Raw genomic sequence first — 15,828 nt, 5'->3', positions numbered from 1 at the left:
CTCGCTCTGCATTCCCTTCTTCACTTCAGATTCTTCCACACCTCTTTCCCTCCCGATGTGCTGCCTAGACTCTCTCTCTCTCTCTCTCTCTCTGTCTCTCTCTCTCTCTCTCTCTCTCTCTCTCTCTCTCTCTCTCTCTCTCTCTCTCTCTCTCTCGTCATTTCTTTTACTTTTATTGCTCATTACCTCCCATGACAGTGTGACCCAAGAGATAATGATAGCAAATGAGTAACGGTGGCTGCAGGGAACGAGGGGCGGAGGGGAGGGGTGAGAAGATGGATAGGTGGGAATAACACCTTCTCTACAGCTCCTGTGAGATTACTGTACTCTACACCTTCACACCTTCTCAAACCACCTGCAAAAGGCGCTTCCACAGAGCAAGACAAACGTTAATAGGTCTAACACACACATATACAACTACCCACACATATAGACTTTAGAGAAAAGGACAATGGCGCAGTTGTAAAAAAAAATGCATGTAGTTATTTAAAACTAATCATGTGCTACATACAGAAAGTTCTGAACTTCCAAGTTTCTCCTTTATGGATTAAACCTCTTCCTCATTCTCTCCAAGGAAGGCCAAACAGTGAACCAGCTACAGGATCATGGGTACTCAAGGTACTCACTGATACAACTCACCTTACAACTTGGAGGAATTAAGGCTGTTGAAAACAGGCCTGATTACTGCCAGATAAGAGAACAAAGTCACTGATCATCTATCAGTCTGGAAAGGTTACAAAGTCATTTCTAAAGCTTTGGGACTCCAGTAAACCACAGTGAGAGTTATTATTCACAAATGGAGTAAACGTGGGCCTACCAAAATTACTCCAAAAGGGCATGAACAACTCATCCAGGAGGTCACAAAAGAACCCAGAACAACGTTTGAAGAACTGAAAATCTCTCTTGAGTGAGTGTTAATGATTTAATAATAAGAGACACTGGTCAAAATGGTATTCCAAGATAAAAAACACTGCCGACCAAAAAGAACCCCACATCCCATTTCACATTTACCAACAAGTATAATGATGATTGCCAGAAACTTGGGTAAATATTATTTGGACTGACGAGACAAAAGTGCACATAATTTCAGGAAAAGAACTTCAAACTGAAAGTCAAACATGGTGGTGGTAGTGTAATGGTCTGGGGCTGCTTCAGGACCTGAACAAATTGCTGTAATAGATGGAACCAGGAATTCAGCTTTTCTCTACCAGAGAATTTCAAAGGACAATATCCGGTTTGGGACCTTGAGCTCAAGCGTACTTTGGTTATGCAGCAGGACAAAGTTTTGAGGCACACCAGCAGGTCACTACCATGAGTGACAAAAATGCATATTACTCACTTAAGTAATATATCAGTTGTCAGCTGACTGTTTGCCAGTTTGGAAGGAAACAATCAGAAGATACAATTTTGGATTCAACTTTAGTTTTTTCCAAATAGGAAGGCGATGTGTGCGACACATGATTCTGGTATAGAATTACAAGTTTTAATTTAAGACAGTGATGTACAGATGCCAAATTAAGGATGACGTTTCCCGAGTAGTACATTTGAAGATATATTTACTTGATTAGGAATTTATTAACATTTATTAACTATCCTTCAGACTTATGCTGTATCTTAATGAGCTCCATAGCAAAGCTAAGCACAAGAGTGTGACATTTTTGAACTATGAGCAAATATAAACTCCTGCCTGAAAATACTGCTCTAAACATCACGACTGATCTATAACCGTTAGCAGAAACAGCCTCGCCCACCCACATGCAGCAGAGTGCCATGACCCATATTGAGTCTGGAATGGGGCTACAGAGCTTTGGAATTAGAAAAGTTTTTTTTGGTGTGTGTTTGATTGGTGAAACATCAAACCAGGACATTAAAGTAGATCTGTTCTCCACAGAGCACCTGTGTCCTGAGGCGAATAGAGGAAAAAGAGGAAAGAAAAAGCCGATAGAGGAAGTAGAGCGAAGGGATTGTTCTGTTTTAATGAAGTAGAAGTGGAAAAAAATGGCGAGAATAAAAGAAATGAAGACAAATGAACGCACCCACGCACATGAGCAGATCTGGACACCCACAGAGTGATAGATATCGGGAGCGAGAGCCGTGCTAGGCTCTGGGTCAAACAGCCATTGTGTACATCTGCTAAGATAAATCAGTGCTGGCTCCAGACACCAGGCTTAACTAACACTAATGCAGTTAAGAAGTCGTTTGGTGAGTCAGTTACAGACTGGTGGGGTGTGTGTACACACATCATGGCTGGAAAAAAAAAAATCATATTAGCTGAAACAAATCACCCACACACTCTCCAAAACTCCCTTCATCGTTTGTAATGCTCCCGACACTGAAGAGGGTAACGAGCACAGGGGAAATCCTGATACAATATCACAGTACGATGATATCATGATACTGTAATAATCTGTAATACTCGATATATCGCAGGACATTTCACACCACATATCAAAAATGTATTGAATGAAAACGATACAATATATTGTGATATCTATATTTATACCTCTAATTTATACAGTCCACAGTTTCCAAGATTATCCTTGATTGACAATCTACGATTTTCCGCAATTTTTTAAGCAATGCCAAATATACTTTTTGTTCACAAAATTCTTGCTGCTTAATACAAAGAAAACACTGTTCTCATTTTTTTTACATGAGAGTATCTACCAGATTAGCAATTCTGTAGAACTCATACCATTTGCAGTACCAGCCAAAAGTTTGGACACAACTTCTTAAATATTTTTCCTCCTACATTGTAAATGAATCATGTAGTAACTTAAAAGTGTTAAACAAACCAAAATACTCATTTAGGTGCTCTTATCTGGGGAGTTGTGAACTTGTGCTTTCTGAGGCTGGTAACTCTGATGAACTTGTCCTGTACAATAGAGGAAACTCTTGCATATCCTTTCCAGGGACGGTCCTGATGATGTTCATGGTCTTTGCTACTTGATTCATCATTATTGGCTTGTTAATCCAAAAGAAGCACCCCTTATAGGTGCATCACCTTGCTTAGAATGTTTGAGCTGTTAGGTACTTGGAGTTGTTTGCTTGTAATTGATAAGCATGTGTTTTTTGGGTATGCTGAGGGGTCCAGTAGACTAAAGCACTATGATTGGGAGATCGCTGGTTCGAATCCCGGTCATGCAGCTTGCCATCAGTTGCCGGAGCACAATTGGCCCTGGGTTGGGTAAATAGCGCTCTTTTCCCTCATCACTCCTAGGGTGATGTTGATTAGCACAAGGCGTCTGTGAGCTGATTTATCAGAACCAAGTCGTTTGCCCTGTGATGCTATTTGGCAGCAGTTCGAAAAGAGGCGGTGGCTGACTTCACATGTGTCAGAGGAGGCATGTGGTAGTCTTCACCCTCCTTGAGTTGTAGCATCATCAGTAAAGGGGGATATACAGCTGTGTGGCATGTGTGGGAAAATTAGCATTGCTAAATTGAGAGAAAATAGAAATCAAAAATTTTATAAATTTTAATAAAAAGTGGCAGGACCAAAGTTTTAGGCCAATTTCTACTTCTACGGTGACCCAACACTGTTGCTTAAGTGTGCCCCACCCTTTAGCCATAATCTGAAGTATACATTGCTAGAAATGTAACCACATCTGTTGGTCTGCTGAGCCCACAGCTCAACCAATATGTGATTGTTCTGCGGAACCTTAGTGTTCCCGCTTTTCCTATTCCTGTTTGACGCAAAGTTGCAGAAACACAAATGCAGAAGTTAAAATCAGCCTGTAGGTGATTGCATCTCTCAGGCAAAATATTAAGTTTTGAAGTAGATTTGTATGGGGGCCAGGAATTAACCTGGCTTATTTCTGTTATTATTCCTATAGCTTTCTTGTACAGAAGAAACCAAAGAAGGTACAAAACCACAGTCGTGGCAAAATGGGTTAATTGTTGTGTAGAAAAGTGTGTGTGTGAGAGAGGGAGCTGACCATGGTAAACTCATGTGACTGGCTTGTTCTACAGAACATTAAGGGAAAACATTGGCTTATCGAAACTCCTCTCTTAATAATTAACCCTCTCACATTCTCACTCTTTCCTTCTCTCACCTTCTGTTCTTCTACATTCTTTCTCATACAGCACACATTTAAACATTTAGAGACATTCAGCTCAATAGCTTTTTGTTTTTATTACTAAACTGACTTGTAATTTAACAGGATCTGTATGTTTGAAAAACTGAAAGCAAGCATGACCAGCTTGTTCCACCAGTATGAACAAGGCTTAATTCCAGTTTTCCCTCCTCTTTTTTCTTTTTTCATGCTTTTCCCACTGCTTTATCCTGTAGTTTGTGTAGTGATGCATTGTGGTTAATGTATTTCTCCTGATTTAATTTCTCTGTCCTCAGTGCCGGATGGTTTGTAAGGATGTTGCTGCAGAAACCATGTACGATGTTCTTCATGATATCGAGTACCGGAAGAAGTGGGACTCGAACGTGATCGAGACCTTTGACATCGGCAAACTGACCGTCAATGCAGACATCGGCTACTACTCCTGTAAGACCTGACTATCCAATCATTTTCGTCATCCTTAGTATGTTGAGTCCAAAATTTGCACTTGGATTTTTTGCACTTGCCCCATTATGTTAAAATGGCTAAAATGTAAGCTTACAGTTGTGGCAATTGACAGTGTAAAATCTCTTGAACCTGATTGGCCCTGACTTACCCAATTTATTTATATTGTTTGTTTTTTCTTTCTTTCTGAACTTGTTCCTCTCTGTTTTAAAGGGAAGTGCCCGAAACCCCTGAAGAATCGAGACGTCATCACCCTGCGCTCCTGGTTACCTATGGGCAAAGATTACATCATAATGAACTACTCTGTTAAACATCCAGTGAGTACCAATGTTTATGACCTCATGCAAAGCTTTTACCTCACCATATCACCTACAGATGTACTGACCACACTGACCACAATCCTCACAAAGAGGGTTAAACTGTGAGGAATGGCTGTAGTGTGGCCTAGTAGTCACAAGGTTTTTCTAATCTGGCTTTTCCATCCCCATTGATCCTGTACTCACTTCCTGCTGATCTGAAGCTAAGTGAAATGTGAAATATACAGTTACTGAAAAAGAGAGGTCAGGGCTGCTTCAAGGCATTTGGGGACCCCAATCAAAATGAAAACAAACGTTACTTATATGTATGTATGTATGTATGTATATATGTTGTTGTACATGCAGGCCTAATTCATCCAGTGTAAATTTGTTTCTTCTTCCTCTTCCTTTCTCTCTTTTCTTTTCTGGCTTCATGATAGTAAAGTTTCATATTTTGCCGGCTGCAGGAATGACGAACCTGGCTGGCTGACTACTGTCAGCAACTAGTTTAATGCGCCCCCTTGAGGGGGATTCTGATAACAGTGTTGTTCTACTTTTCTGCACAGAATTTAAAGCAGTATTCACACAGTTTATTATTGCATTCAATTGTCTAACCCGTCATTGTCTGACTGAGCCCTTTACTGCTGATTTAATCATCAGAATCTTTTCATAATGTTCAAAGTGTTAATTGTGTGTGTTTTTCTTTAGAAATACCCTCCTAAGAAGGACATGGTGCGGGCGGTCTCCATTCAGACGGGTTACCTCATCCAGAGCAACGGCCCTTCCAGCTGTACCTTAACGTACCTGGCACAGGTGGACCCTAGAGGTAATACACTCTAAACACTTACATAGCTACACTGCAAAAAAACAAATCTTTGCAAGTGAAATTTTCTAAATTTAAGGCAATAAATCTTATTTTCTTCTTATCTTCTTATTTTAGGGATATTATCTTAATCATTGTTACTTAGAATTTGTACCTTATTTTAAGTCATTTGAACTCTTTTTGGCCTTGGCAAATTTTTTTGTTTAATATACATTTATTTGTCTTAATTTGCATATATTTTGTCTAGATTTTGCCAATGGATTTTTTGCAGTGTATTTACACATTAACATAAAACAACTCAATCTCATTCACTTATTAAATGAATAAAGAAAATTAGAGATGCACAAATGTGAGCATCCTGGGCCAATGCCGATATCCAATATTACACGTGTGTACATATATTTGCCGATACTGATATACATTCTTATAATTTCCAGCGAGACTAGACACCCCGGAAATAACTTTTAAAACAAATGTAACATTTTATCTGCCTTACATTTTAGCTTTTAATCAACTATATACAAACAATATAATGATAGGTTTCTCCTGAGAAATTAGTTTTTACATTTTTTGCTTTCACATTTATTTAGCTAACTAGTCTTTGCTGTTCACAGCTTTAAACATTCTTCATTAAATTAGCAGGTTAATTAAAATCCAAATTCTAATATTTTTTTATTTTTATTAGTTTCAATAGATACAGGCCTGTTGCAACATGGCAAGCAAACCAATCAATTGCCTAGGGCCCCGAGCTGACCCCAGGACAACAAATTGATAATGAAAATTAGCATACTGAGCAACACCATTGAAAAAGCCTAGCAACCACCTAGCTACAACAAAGTGTCTAAACATGTTACAAAACCTAGCAGTTCCCTAAATTAAATCACAATAAACACCACTGCAACCACCTAATAACCATTTGGCACACCATTGGCAACTACCTAGCAGCTCAGTCTCATAGAAACCATTAAGCAACATAATACAAACCACTCAAATCTCCACTCAAATCTCCAACATGTTAAACCACCTAGCAACTCGCTACGTTAAACCACTAAGCAACACCACTGGAAACCCCCTAGCAACTACCTCTCAACCCCATGGAGTTTAAAACAAATGAATAACAGTTAAACTGTTGAACAGTTTCTGATTTTTCTGCAGTACCCCACCACACCCCAGTTCCCACACTAGTGATTTAACCTATTGTTTATGATATTGTCTCCATATTTAACTGAAGTGAAGCTAAAGCTGTGCACGCTGTCATGGTCTCGAAATCATAATTTTAATATTGTTATAAAATCAGCAAATCAACATCATGAACCATTCAGAATGTTTGCAATGTTTGTAGATGAACCGTGCTGATTCAAGTGTGAGTGAGTGTGTTAAAGCACCAGAGGTCCCATAATGCTGTTCAGATCCCCTTAATCTTCATCCATCTCTCCCTCTATTGCTTCTGATAAACATCTGTTTGATGCCACGAGAGACCCAAACAGGCCCCCAGGCTCTGAATGGCTGTACACACTCATCCAGATACATCAATCAAAATGTCTCTCTCTCTCTCTCTCTCTCTCACTCTCTCTCTCTCTCTCTCTCTCTCTCTCTCTCTCTCTCTCTCTCTCTCTCACTCACTCTCTTTCTCTCTCAGGTTCTCTACCTAAGTGGGTTGTGAATAAGTCTTCCCAGTTTCTGGCACCTAAAGTGAGTATTTCACACCTCTAACACCCTTTCAGCACATTAGCGACTGACTGGTGAAGAGAAAAGCATTGATTGATTTGTTACTTGCTCTAAATTCCCTAAGACTCGCCGCTAATTTGACTAAATAAAGTTACTGCTTCATTACTCCACCTGGTGGCGCTATAATGAAATGAGTATGGTAAACCTGTGGTGAAGAATATTGATTTGTTTTTGCTTATTTAGAAGTATTTGATCCTCTTCAGTAACATGGATGCAGTGAAGTATCATAGATAATTTTTTTAATACAACGATTATCACAATCACAATATCTCTGATTCCCGAACCTTTATCAGCACCTATCAAGGAAGGATTATGGTCACCCAAGGCTCAGCGATGCATGTGGAGGCTTTATCTCACAATTCACAGGACTTTCTGTTAATTCTGGTGTAATACGAAAAAGAGGAGAGGTTTGCTTGAGCATCAGAGTTTTGAACACCACACAGAAAGATCTCAGTGTTGAGGAGTTTAATTTAACATCCATTCACCAGCTTCCACAGAGGGGGAGCTGCGTCTGTGGTTAAAGGAGCTCAGTTTTAAAAACCCCCTAAACTCCAAACGTCTGCTCATACTGTACCATGTACTGGAAAGAAAACCAACACAAGAACATCCTGATGAATAGGAATGGACTGGTTCTGAATCTACAGTGAAGTGCAGGCACATCCTGCGTGAGTTGTCAGGTTTAGCCGGTACACGCTAATGTACTACCACACTCGTAGATAAGCTTTTAATCTAGCATCATCTCTGACAGCCTTACTACAGCACTAACACGTCTGCTTCACCAGAGCTTTCCTCCACAGAACAGTGAAAGCAGATATTTGGACGTTTTAAATTTGGCTCCTTCAACCACAGAAGCAGCTCCTCTTCTTTGAAAGTCATTGAATACGTTAGCTAACTAGCTAACCTAGCTATAGCTACATGTGGTGTCTCCACATATTCTCCCAAATAGCTGTTAACAACCTTAGTTTAATAGCCTGATAAACTGTTGGGATTCCATATCGTTGCTGTTCTATGAAAAACACATTAACACTTTTCTCCATTTCTGTTGATTTTTAGTTTACTACATAATTTGAACATGCAAACTGTCTCTTACACTGTACCAAAATTTCTTGATGAACAGACCAGTAGAAACTCTTCAAAATGACCTGAAATAAACTTCCACTGAAAGTTTACAAGGTTTTTTCTCTCTCCTGTAAAGTTGCTGTTTTGGAGTTAAGTGTTTTTCATTGGACAGCGACGATATATTGTATCTACTTTAGACTGCATTTACTTTAGCATCCTAGACCCAAACACTTTTTTGGGCTAGTTGGCATCTGATTAGTGTAAACAGATAGAATTATAATTTCACATGATGAAGTTTCTGAGAAAAATGATGTCCACATATGAGGACTTTATATTTATATATATAACACAGCAACGCAATTAGTAATGATGTGAAAAACATTTATTTTGTGCCTGAACACGGCAGCAAAGAGTGCAAAACAAACGTAGACACAACAGGTGTGTCCCTTTAAGCAATATGGCTCATTTGAAGTGCTGCTTCAATATAAAGACATAAAGTAAAAAACAAACAATTACTGTATTTACTGTTCATTTAAATTTCTGAACCAAATTGTAACGTGTAACTTCAACGTGTTAAACTCTTCTGCCGCCACTAGGTGACAGTATAATGGCCTCATATGAGGACACCAGGCCCTTGTAGAGCACATTTTTTTTGTTTTGTGGTCTAGACAACCCAAAATGTGATGTCCACACATGTGGACGCCAGATCCTAGGAGGTTAAACACAATACGACCATACATTTAATATGAACTGAACAGATATGCTAACACAACTCTTGAAAGTGGCCGTGGCAGAATAAGGTGCATACAATCTGCTGCTAAAGTTAGTCTTGGTGTCCCCTACAACAGAACACCTTTAGAGGTCTAGTGGAGCTGTTTTAGAGACTCTACAATATTGGGTATTTAATATTAGGTAGTAAAGTTATGGCAAATTGGTCTTGTCAATAGTAAGGGATGTTCTGGAATAGCCAGAGGGCACTATGCTCAATTGCAAGTGTCTTTAAGTGAGATTTAAAGCCCATTTACATTATGATGACAAACATTTGATTTGAACATCCCTATTATACAGTTTGTGATCTATAAAAATATTCACATTTTCACACACACATGCACTCATGCAAATACGTGATGCAGGCTTTCTCACATGTCTATTTATGGATGTGTGTGTGTGTTGATTCAGGTCAAAGGGTTGCTGAGGGAAAGTGTGAGTGACAGGCTGGGAGGAGGAGGGGATGGAATATGGAATAATGACAGAACTGGACGCTAAATATAAAACGCAGTGTGAGATTCTGGTCCCGTAGTCCAACGATTTGATGGGACACGTCAGGAACAAGCTTTCTGTTTTAGACATAAACGGTTTCCAGCATGCTTCACCACATCCTCTCTCAGTTTCAGCCACACACTTCCACACGCTCAGCACAGGGCACTGAACAATTAACCCTTTAAAAGTCAAGTTACTTTAATTACCTTCACTTGATTAAAGTGACAGCCTGTAAGTTTAGTGGATTTCTCTAGTGAGAATGCGTAAGTGCACCTATCATGTAGAAAAGTACTTTTAAAAAGTGCATTGTGGCGTCTTCTTTCAGAGCAGATAAATCAGGTCTCACTCTCTTCGTTTGCCAGCTTTCCTCAGTGCAAATTCTGCATTTCTTTGGTTTAACAATGTGTAAATGTATCAGCAGCATTAGCAGCACTACAGTTGCAAGGAGAACCTACCGGACACCCTTTTTGTTTTTTAAGAAGTACAAGTACATTCATTGAAAAGTTACTCTTATATTATATATATGTATTAGACACAGAGTGATCTATTTTAAGCGTTTATTTCTTTTGTTGTTGATTATGGCTTACAGGCAATATGAACCCAACAATCAAATTAGAATATTATATAAGACCAATTGGTACTTTTGGCAGTGCCAAGTCCTGCTGGAAAATGAAATCCACATCTCCATAAAAGTTGTCAGCAGAGGGAAGCATGAAGTGCTGTAAGCTTTTCTAAAAAAAAAAAAAAAAAAAAAAAAAAAAAGCACTGCACTGACTTTGGACTTGATGTTACACAGTGGATCAACACCAGCAGATGACATGTCTCTGCAAACCATCACTGATTGTGGAAACTTTACACTAGACCTCAAGCATCTTGGACTGTGCGTCTCTCCACCCTTCATCCAGAATCTGGTCCCTATCGTTTCCAATTGAAATGCAAAATTTACTGATGGTCAGTGATGGTTTGGAGAGTCATGTTATCTGCTGGTGTTGGTCCACTGTGTAACATCAAGTCCAAAATCTCACAGCACTCCATGGCTGTTCAGGTGCAGTTTAATCTGATTTATCACCCAGATAATTACTACAGCTATTAACTAATGCCGTCTTTACCTCATGCTAAGTTGCGTTAAAATATATGCCAGTCTAAAACACAGAACATTCTTTCTGCATTAACTTTCTTGCTCCACCCCAGACAGCTTTGACCAATAAGCAGAGAGCATTTGCTAACATAAAGTGTGTACGTTGGGATGCCTTTTGTTGTACTTGTGGTTTTCCTTGTGTAAAACCAAACCAAAGGGAATCAATCATTTGGATCGGAGGAACCACCTATAGGTGTGAAAACAGCCTAGAGTTAAACTGAATCAAAGTCTGATAAAACTGGATTAAAACAAACCGTTTGGCCTGAATAGAAATGCCAGGATGTTAGTAAGTGGGGAGATGAGTGTAATTCTAGAAAGAAAAGAAAGGCAAGACAAGACTGAAGAAAGAAGAGGGGGAGGGAAGTGTGTGTGCCTGATTGAATTAGGAATGTCTGCGTCTGGAAACTGTGTGTGTGTGTGTGTGTGTGTGTGTGTGTGTGTGTGTGTGTGTGTGTGTGTGTGTGTGTGTGTGTGTGTGTGTTTAATTCTAATTTAAGGGTGAATAGGTTTCATTCTTTGCTGGGTTGCTACTATTTTTAAAACTAGCATTAGATGTATTACTACTCTGTGTGCCTCTGCCTACACACACATACACACACACACACACAAAATGGGGGAGACTGTGTGTGATGGTTCTGCTCTCATTAAACTGAGATAATGAAGAGCCTGCAGTCACTGTCTGCAGATCTCAGAACTGCCTCTGGAAGCAGCATCAGTACAGCTGCTCTTGAGCTTCAGGACCTTCATCTAATGGGCTTAGATGGTAGAGCAGCTGCACACACACACACACGGCTAAGATCACTTGGTGTGTGCTGGAGGGATGTAAAGCATGCTGTCGCTGCTGGAGTCTGGAGCGTTAGAAATGTGGTCTGTGGAGTGATAAATATGGGTTTTGCAGGTGTCAGGAGAACAATGCCTATGCTAAGGTTTGGTGGAGGGGGGATCATGATCTAGAGCCTAGAACACAGAGAAAGGTCTGGACATTTAGGTATATACATGACCTAAGATTAGGTTTTTCCTTATATTGCATACATTTGTAACATCCTGTCATCACCACCTACGTGGGTTCTCTCTTTCTCTCTCTCTCTCTCTCTCTCTATATCTCGACATTTGGCGAGTTGTCTTTCCAGGTGTTGAGCTGAATTATGCACCCTGCCAGAATCGGACATCCTTTTCACTGTAGATAAACTAGACCACGGTTCAGTTGATTTGGACCAGAACTACTAAGTTTGACTGATTTAATTCATAGCACACAGCTGGTATACCATAGCAACCACCCAGGTGTTCAAAGCAACCACAAACACCATAGTAACCACCAAGCAACATCATAACAACTACCCAGGTGTCCAAAGTAACCATCTGGGTGTCCAAAGCAACTACCTAGCAACATTATAGCATTCTCCCAGTTTTCCAAAGTAATTACCAAGCAAATTACAAATCAACCAGCTAGCGAAACCACAGTTACCACCTGGGATGCCACAGTAACCACATAACACAAAAAACACCAAGGTGTCCAAAGCAATCACCTAGCAACACTATAGCAACCACCCAGCAACACTATAGCAACCACCCAGTTTTCCAAAGCAAACATCTAGCAACTTCATAGCAACCAGCTAGCAAAACCACAGTAACCACCTGGGATACCACAGCAACCACATAACACCAAAAAAATAAACACCCATGTGTCCAAAGCAATCACTTAGCAACACCTTAGCAACTACCTAGCAAAACCAAAGTAACCACTTGTAATCCCATAATAACCTAATTCAAACAGCATAGCAACCACCTAGCAGCCGCTTGGCAAAACAACTACACCCACATAACAACCCTCTGGATACCATAGCAACCAGGTAGTTGCCTGAAATTGGGGACTACTTTAGCTCCATGAGCATTCTGCGTTTGGTTTATTAAAAAAATGCACTTTTCATGTTTGTGTTATTCGAAGTGCATTAGAATTGTATTATTAATGTTATTGTTGTTATTATTATGGTAAATATTTCTGTGATTTAAAGAATCTCAGCAAACACTGCAGTTTCTCTTAAAGCATGAGTAGACGGATAAATCAGTGAGGGATGCTGACTTGTTTTCTCTCTCTCTCTCTCTCTCTCTCTCCCCCTCCCTCTCTCCCCCTCTCTAAGGCGATGAAGCATATCTGTAAGGCGTGTTTGAAGTACGCTGAGTGGAAGCAGAGGCATAACCCGGGCTATAAGCCGTGGCTGTACCCTGAGCAGAACCCCCTGTCCAGCATCCCTCTGTCCGAACTGTCCATCCAGCACGCCGACTCTCTGGAGAACATCGACGAGAGCTCTCTGAGTGAAGGCAAGGACGAGCGCGCCGAGCACAGCGACGACGACGCACCTAACTGACAAACACACACACACACACACACACACACACACACACACACACACCTGCTGTACGAGTTCTGATTGGGGTATATTTATGTTGCAGAGCAGTGAGGGGGGCACCAGCCAGTACACACAAACACACACACACACTTAGTCCACTTATTGTGTGACAAAATGAGAAACCTCATGTCTCAATCTTGTCTACATACACAGCCAATGTCACAATCTCTCTAATGACCCCAAGTTTAATATAAAAAAAAAACAACAAAAAAAAAACTTCTAATAGAAGTCTATTGGTCCTATCATCATTAAATTTTGACAGAATATAAAGAGCAAATGTCAGATTCAGACTATGTCATAAAATGTTTTTGCTTTCTGACATGATTTAATTTGATCTGGCAGATCTTTTTCAATAGAAATGCTCCAAAATGTCTTGAAATAAACCTTTTTACATTGACTTCCATTAAAAGTTATTTTTTTATTTTTAAAACATAAATAATTATACATAAATAAGTATAGATACATCCACTTAAGTTACAGATTACCTATTAAACTACCTGTCCAGTATGGTCAGTGTAAAGTTTATCAGTTCAGTTTTCTGAATGTTTGAGGGTAAATTAGAAAATGTGATGTACAATTAAATGTATTATTTTTTTATTTTTTTTATTTAGTATAATGAAGAAGAAATAAGTTTTCGTATATTTTTCCTATTTTTTATGCCTTTTGCAAACTGTATTTTAGGAAAAAACAATAAATAATCCAATTTACACAACGACCTACTTTTTGTACATGATGCAAAAATTTAAAATCATAAAATGTACAAAATTTCCCAAAATTCAGATTTTTCATTTCAGAAAAGAAAAATTGAAGAGCCATTTCTTCTTCATTATACTAAATAAAAAATAAATTAAACACTTTTTTTATTTTCTAATTTAGCTTCAGACAGTCCAAAAATTGAGCTGATCCATTTTACACTGACCCAGTCTCTACTACCACCTGGGATACCATAGCAACCACATAACACCAAAGAAACCACCCAGGTGTCCAAAGCAACCATCCAGGTTTCCAAAGCAACCACATTTCAACAGCATAGCAACCACCTAGCACTTATTTGTCAAAATAATTACACCCACATAACAGCCCCCTAGATACCATAGCAACCACCTAGTAACTGCTTGGAACTGCTTTTCTACCTTCTAATTTAGCTTCAAACTGTCAAAAAAATTGAGCTGATCAATGTTACACAGGTACAGTCTCTACTACATTTTTTCAGTTTTGGCCACAGAAGTCCAACTGATCAGATATTTAAGCAGTTTAGCTTTTGCCACTTTATTGGAAACCCTCACAGTTTTGCTCCACAGAAGTCCAACTGATCAGATATTTAAGCAGTTTAGCTTTTGCCACTTTATTGGAAACCCTCACAGTTTTGCTCCACCTTGCTGGTGTGCACATGGAGGCTCATCTGTTGAGGTATGTTGTTTGGATCACACAGTCTGCATTGGCTGGTCATTTGTGGATCTACTTCCCAGTCTAGCAGTGGCGCTTGCATGTGTACCAACTGCAGTACCCCACTGTGCCTCATATGGCCTACCAGTAAACCACACACATCAGTGTTTGTATCTGAGGTGGTTCACCACTCAGATAAGGTCTGGACACAACAGTCTTGTGATCAGAAACCAGTGTTCAGTGATGATTGTGATTTAAGGGGCCAGTAAATTGTAAAGGGTAACATCCCTGTCCAATGGAACCAATTCAAAATGATCTCTATTTTTGTCGATTTTTAGTTTACAACATAATTCAAACACACAAACTGTCCCTTACACTGTCAAAATTTCTTTGGTTCGTTGATTAATGGATGTATAGAAGTCAGGGGTTCTAATAAAGTGGCAACTGTGTATGTAGTGTATGTAAAGCAGTCAGAGAAGCACCGCTGGTACACACACATTCCCCCTTCATCAAAAATAAAGGCTCACAAATACACACAGATTCTTTGTTTGCTTTTGACACCACCACCACTGCCCACTTCTTGCCCTTCTAACAAAGATGCGCCTGTGACTACATTTCCCATGATTCTTTGTGCTCTGAACCCCCCTCTCCTGTCACGCAGTAGAGTGGATTATGTGAATGAATGAATGTAGTGAAATTTAAAGTGAAATAAAAACAAACCGGATCCATGTCCGGATTTTTTGGCAATCCGTAACGTATTTGTGTGTTTTTTTCTTTTTTTTTTTACATTAATTCACTGTGTAATGTAAATTTCATTTGTAAATCAAGGGAGCAGAGTCTGGAGGTCTAGTGTGAAGTTTCCACAATCAGTGATGGTTTGGAGAGACATGTCATCTGCTGGTGTTGATCCACTGTGTTATATTTAGTCCAAATCAGTGCAGTTTCAGTTTTCCCACAAAATCTTACAGCACTTCATGCTTCCCTCTTCTGACAACTTTTATTGAGATGTGGATTTCATTTTCCAGCAGGATTTGGCGCACTGCCAAACACTGCCAAAAGTATCAGTTGGTCTTCTGAGACACTGATTTTTGGGGTTTCATTGGCTGTACGCCATAATCAACAATAAAAGAAATAAACACATATATACTATATGAGTTTCACATTTTGAACTGAATTACTGACATGAAGTAACTTTTCAATGATATTCAATGAAATG

At 39.4% G+C, this 15,828-nt stretch overlaps 1 protein-coding gene across 1 annotated transcript in view; it reads left to right on the top strand.

Moving 5' to 3' along the window:
* stard10 (StAR-related lipid transfer (START) domain containing 10) overlaps positions 1-15,359 on the top strand; it is a 53,800-nt gene extending 38,441 nt beyond the window's left edge. The window contains exons 2-6 of the mRNA XM_007247647.4: positions 4,349-4,496; positions 4,728-4,831; positions 5,519-5,636; positions 7,273-7,325; positions 12,957-15,359. Of these exons, the coding sequence (XP_007247709.1) occupies positions 4,349-4,496; positions 4,728-4,831; positions 5,519-5,636; positions 7,273-7,325; positions 12,957-13,184 (651 nt within the window). The 3' untranslated portion in view covers positions 13,185-15,359. The remainder of the gene's footprint in view (positions 1-4,348; positions 4,497-4,727; positions 4,832-5,518; positions 5,637-7,272; positions 7,326-12,956) is intronic.
* The last annotated feature ends 469 nt before the right edge of the window (positions 15,360-15,828 follow it).

This window comes from Astyanax mexicanus, chromosome 18 (assembly GCF_023375975.1).
Source record: "Astyanax mexicanus isolate ESR-SI-001 chromosome 18, AstMex3_surface, whole genome shotgun sequence".
Classification (NCBI taxonomy): domain Eukaryota; kingdom Metazoa; phylum Chordata; class Actinopteri; order Characiformes; family Acestrorhamphidae; genus Astyanax; species Astyanax mexicanus.
This window is presented reverse-complemented; position numbering and strand designations above follow the sequence as displayed.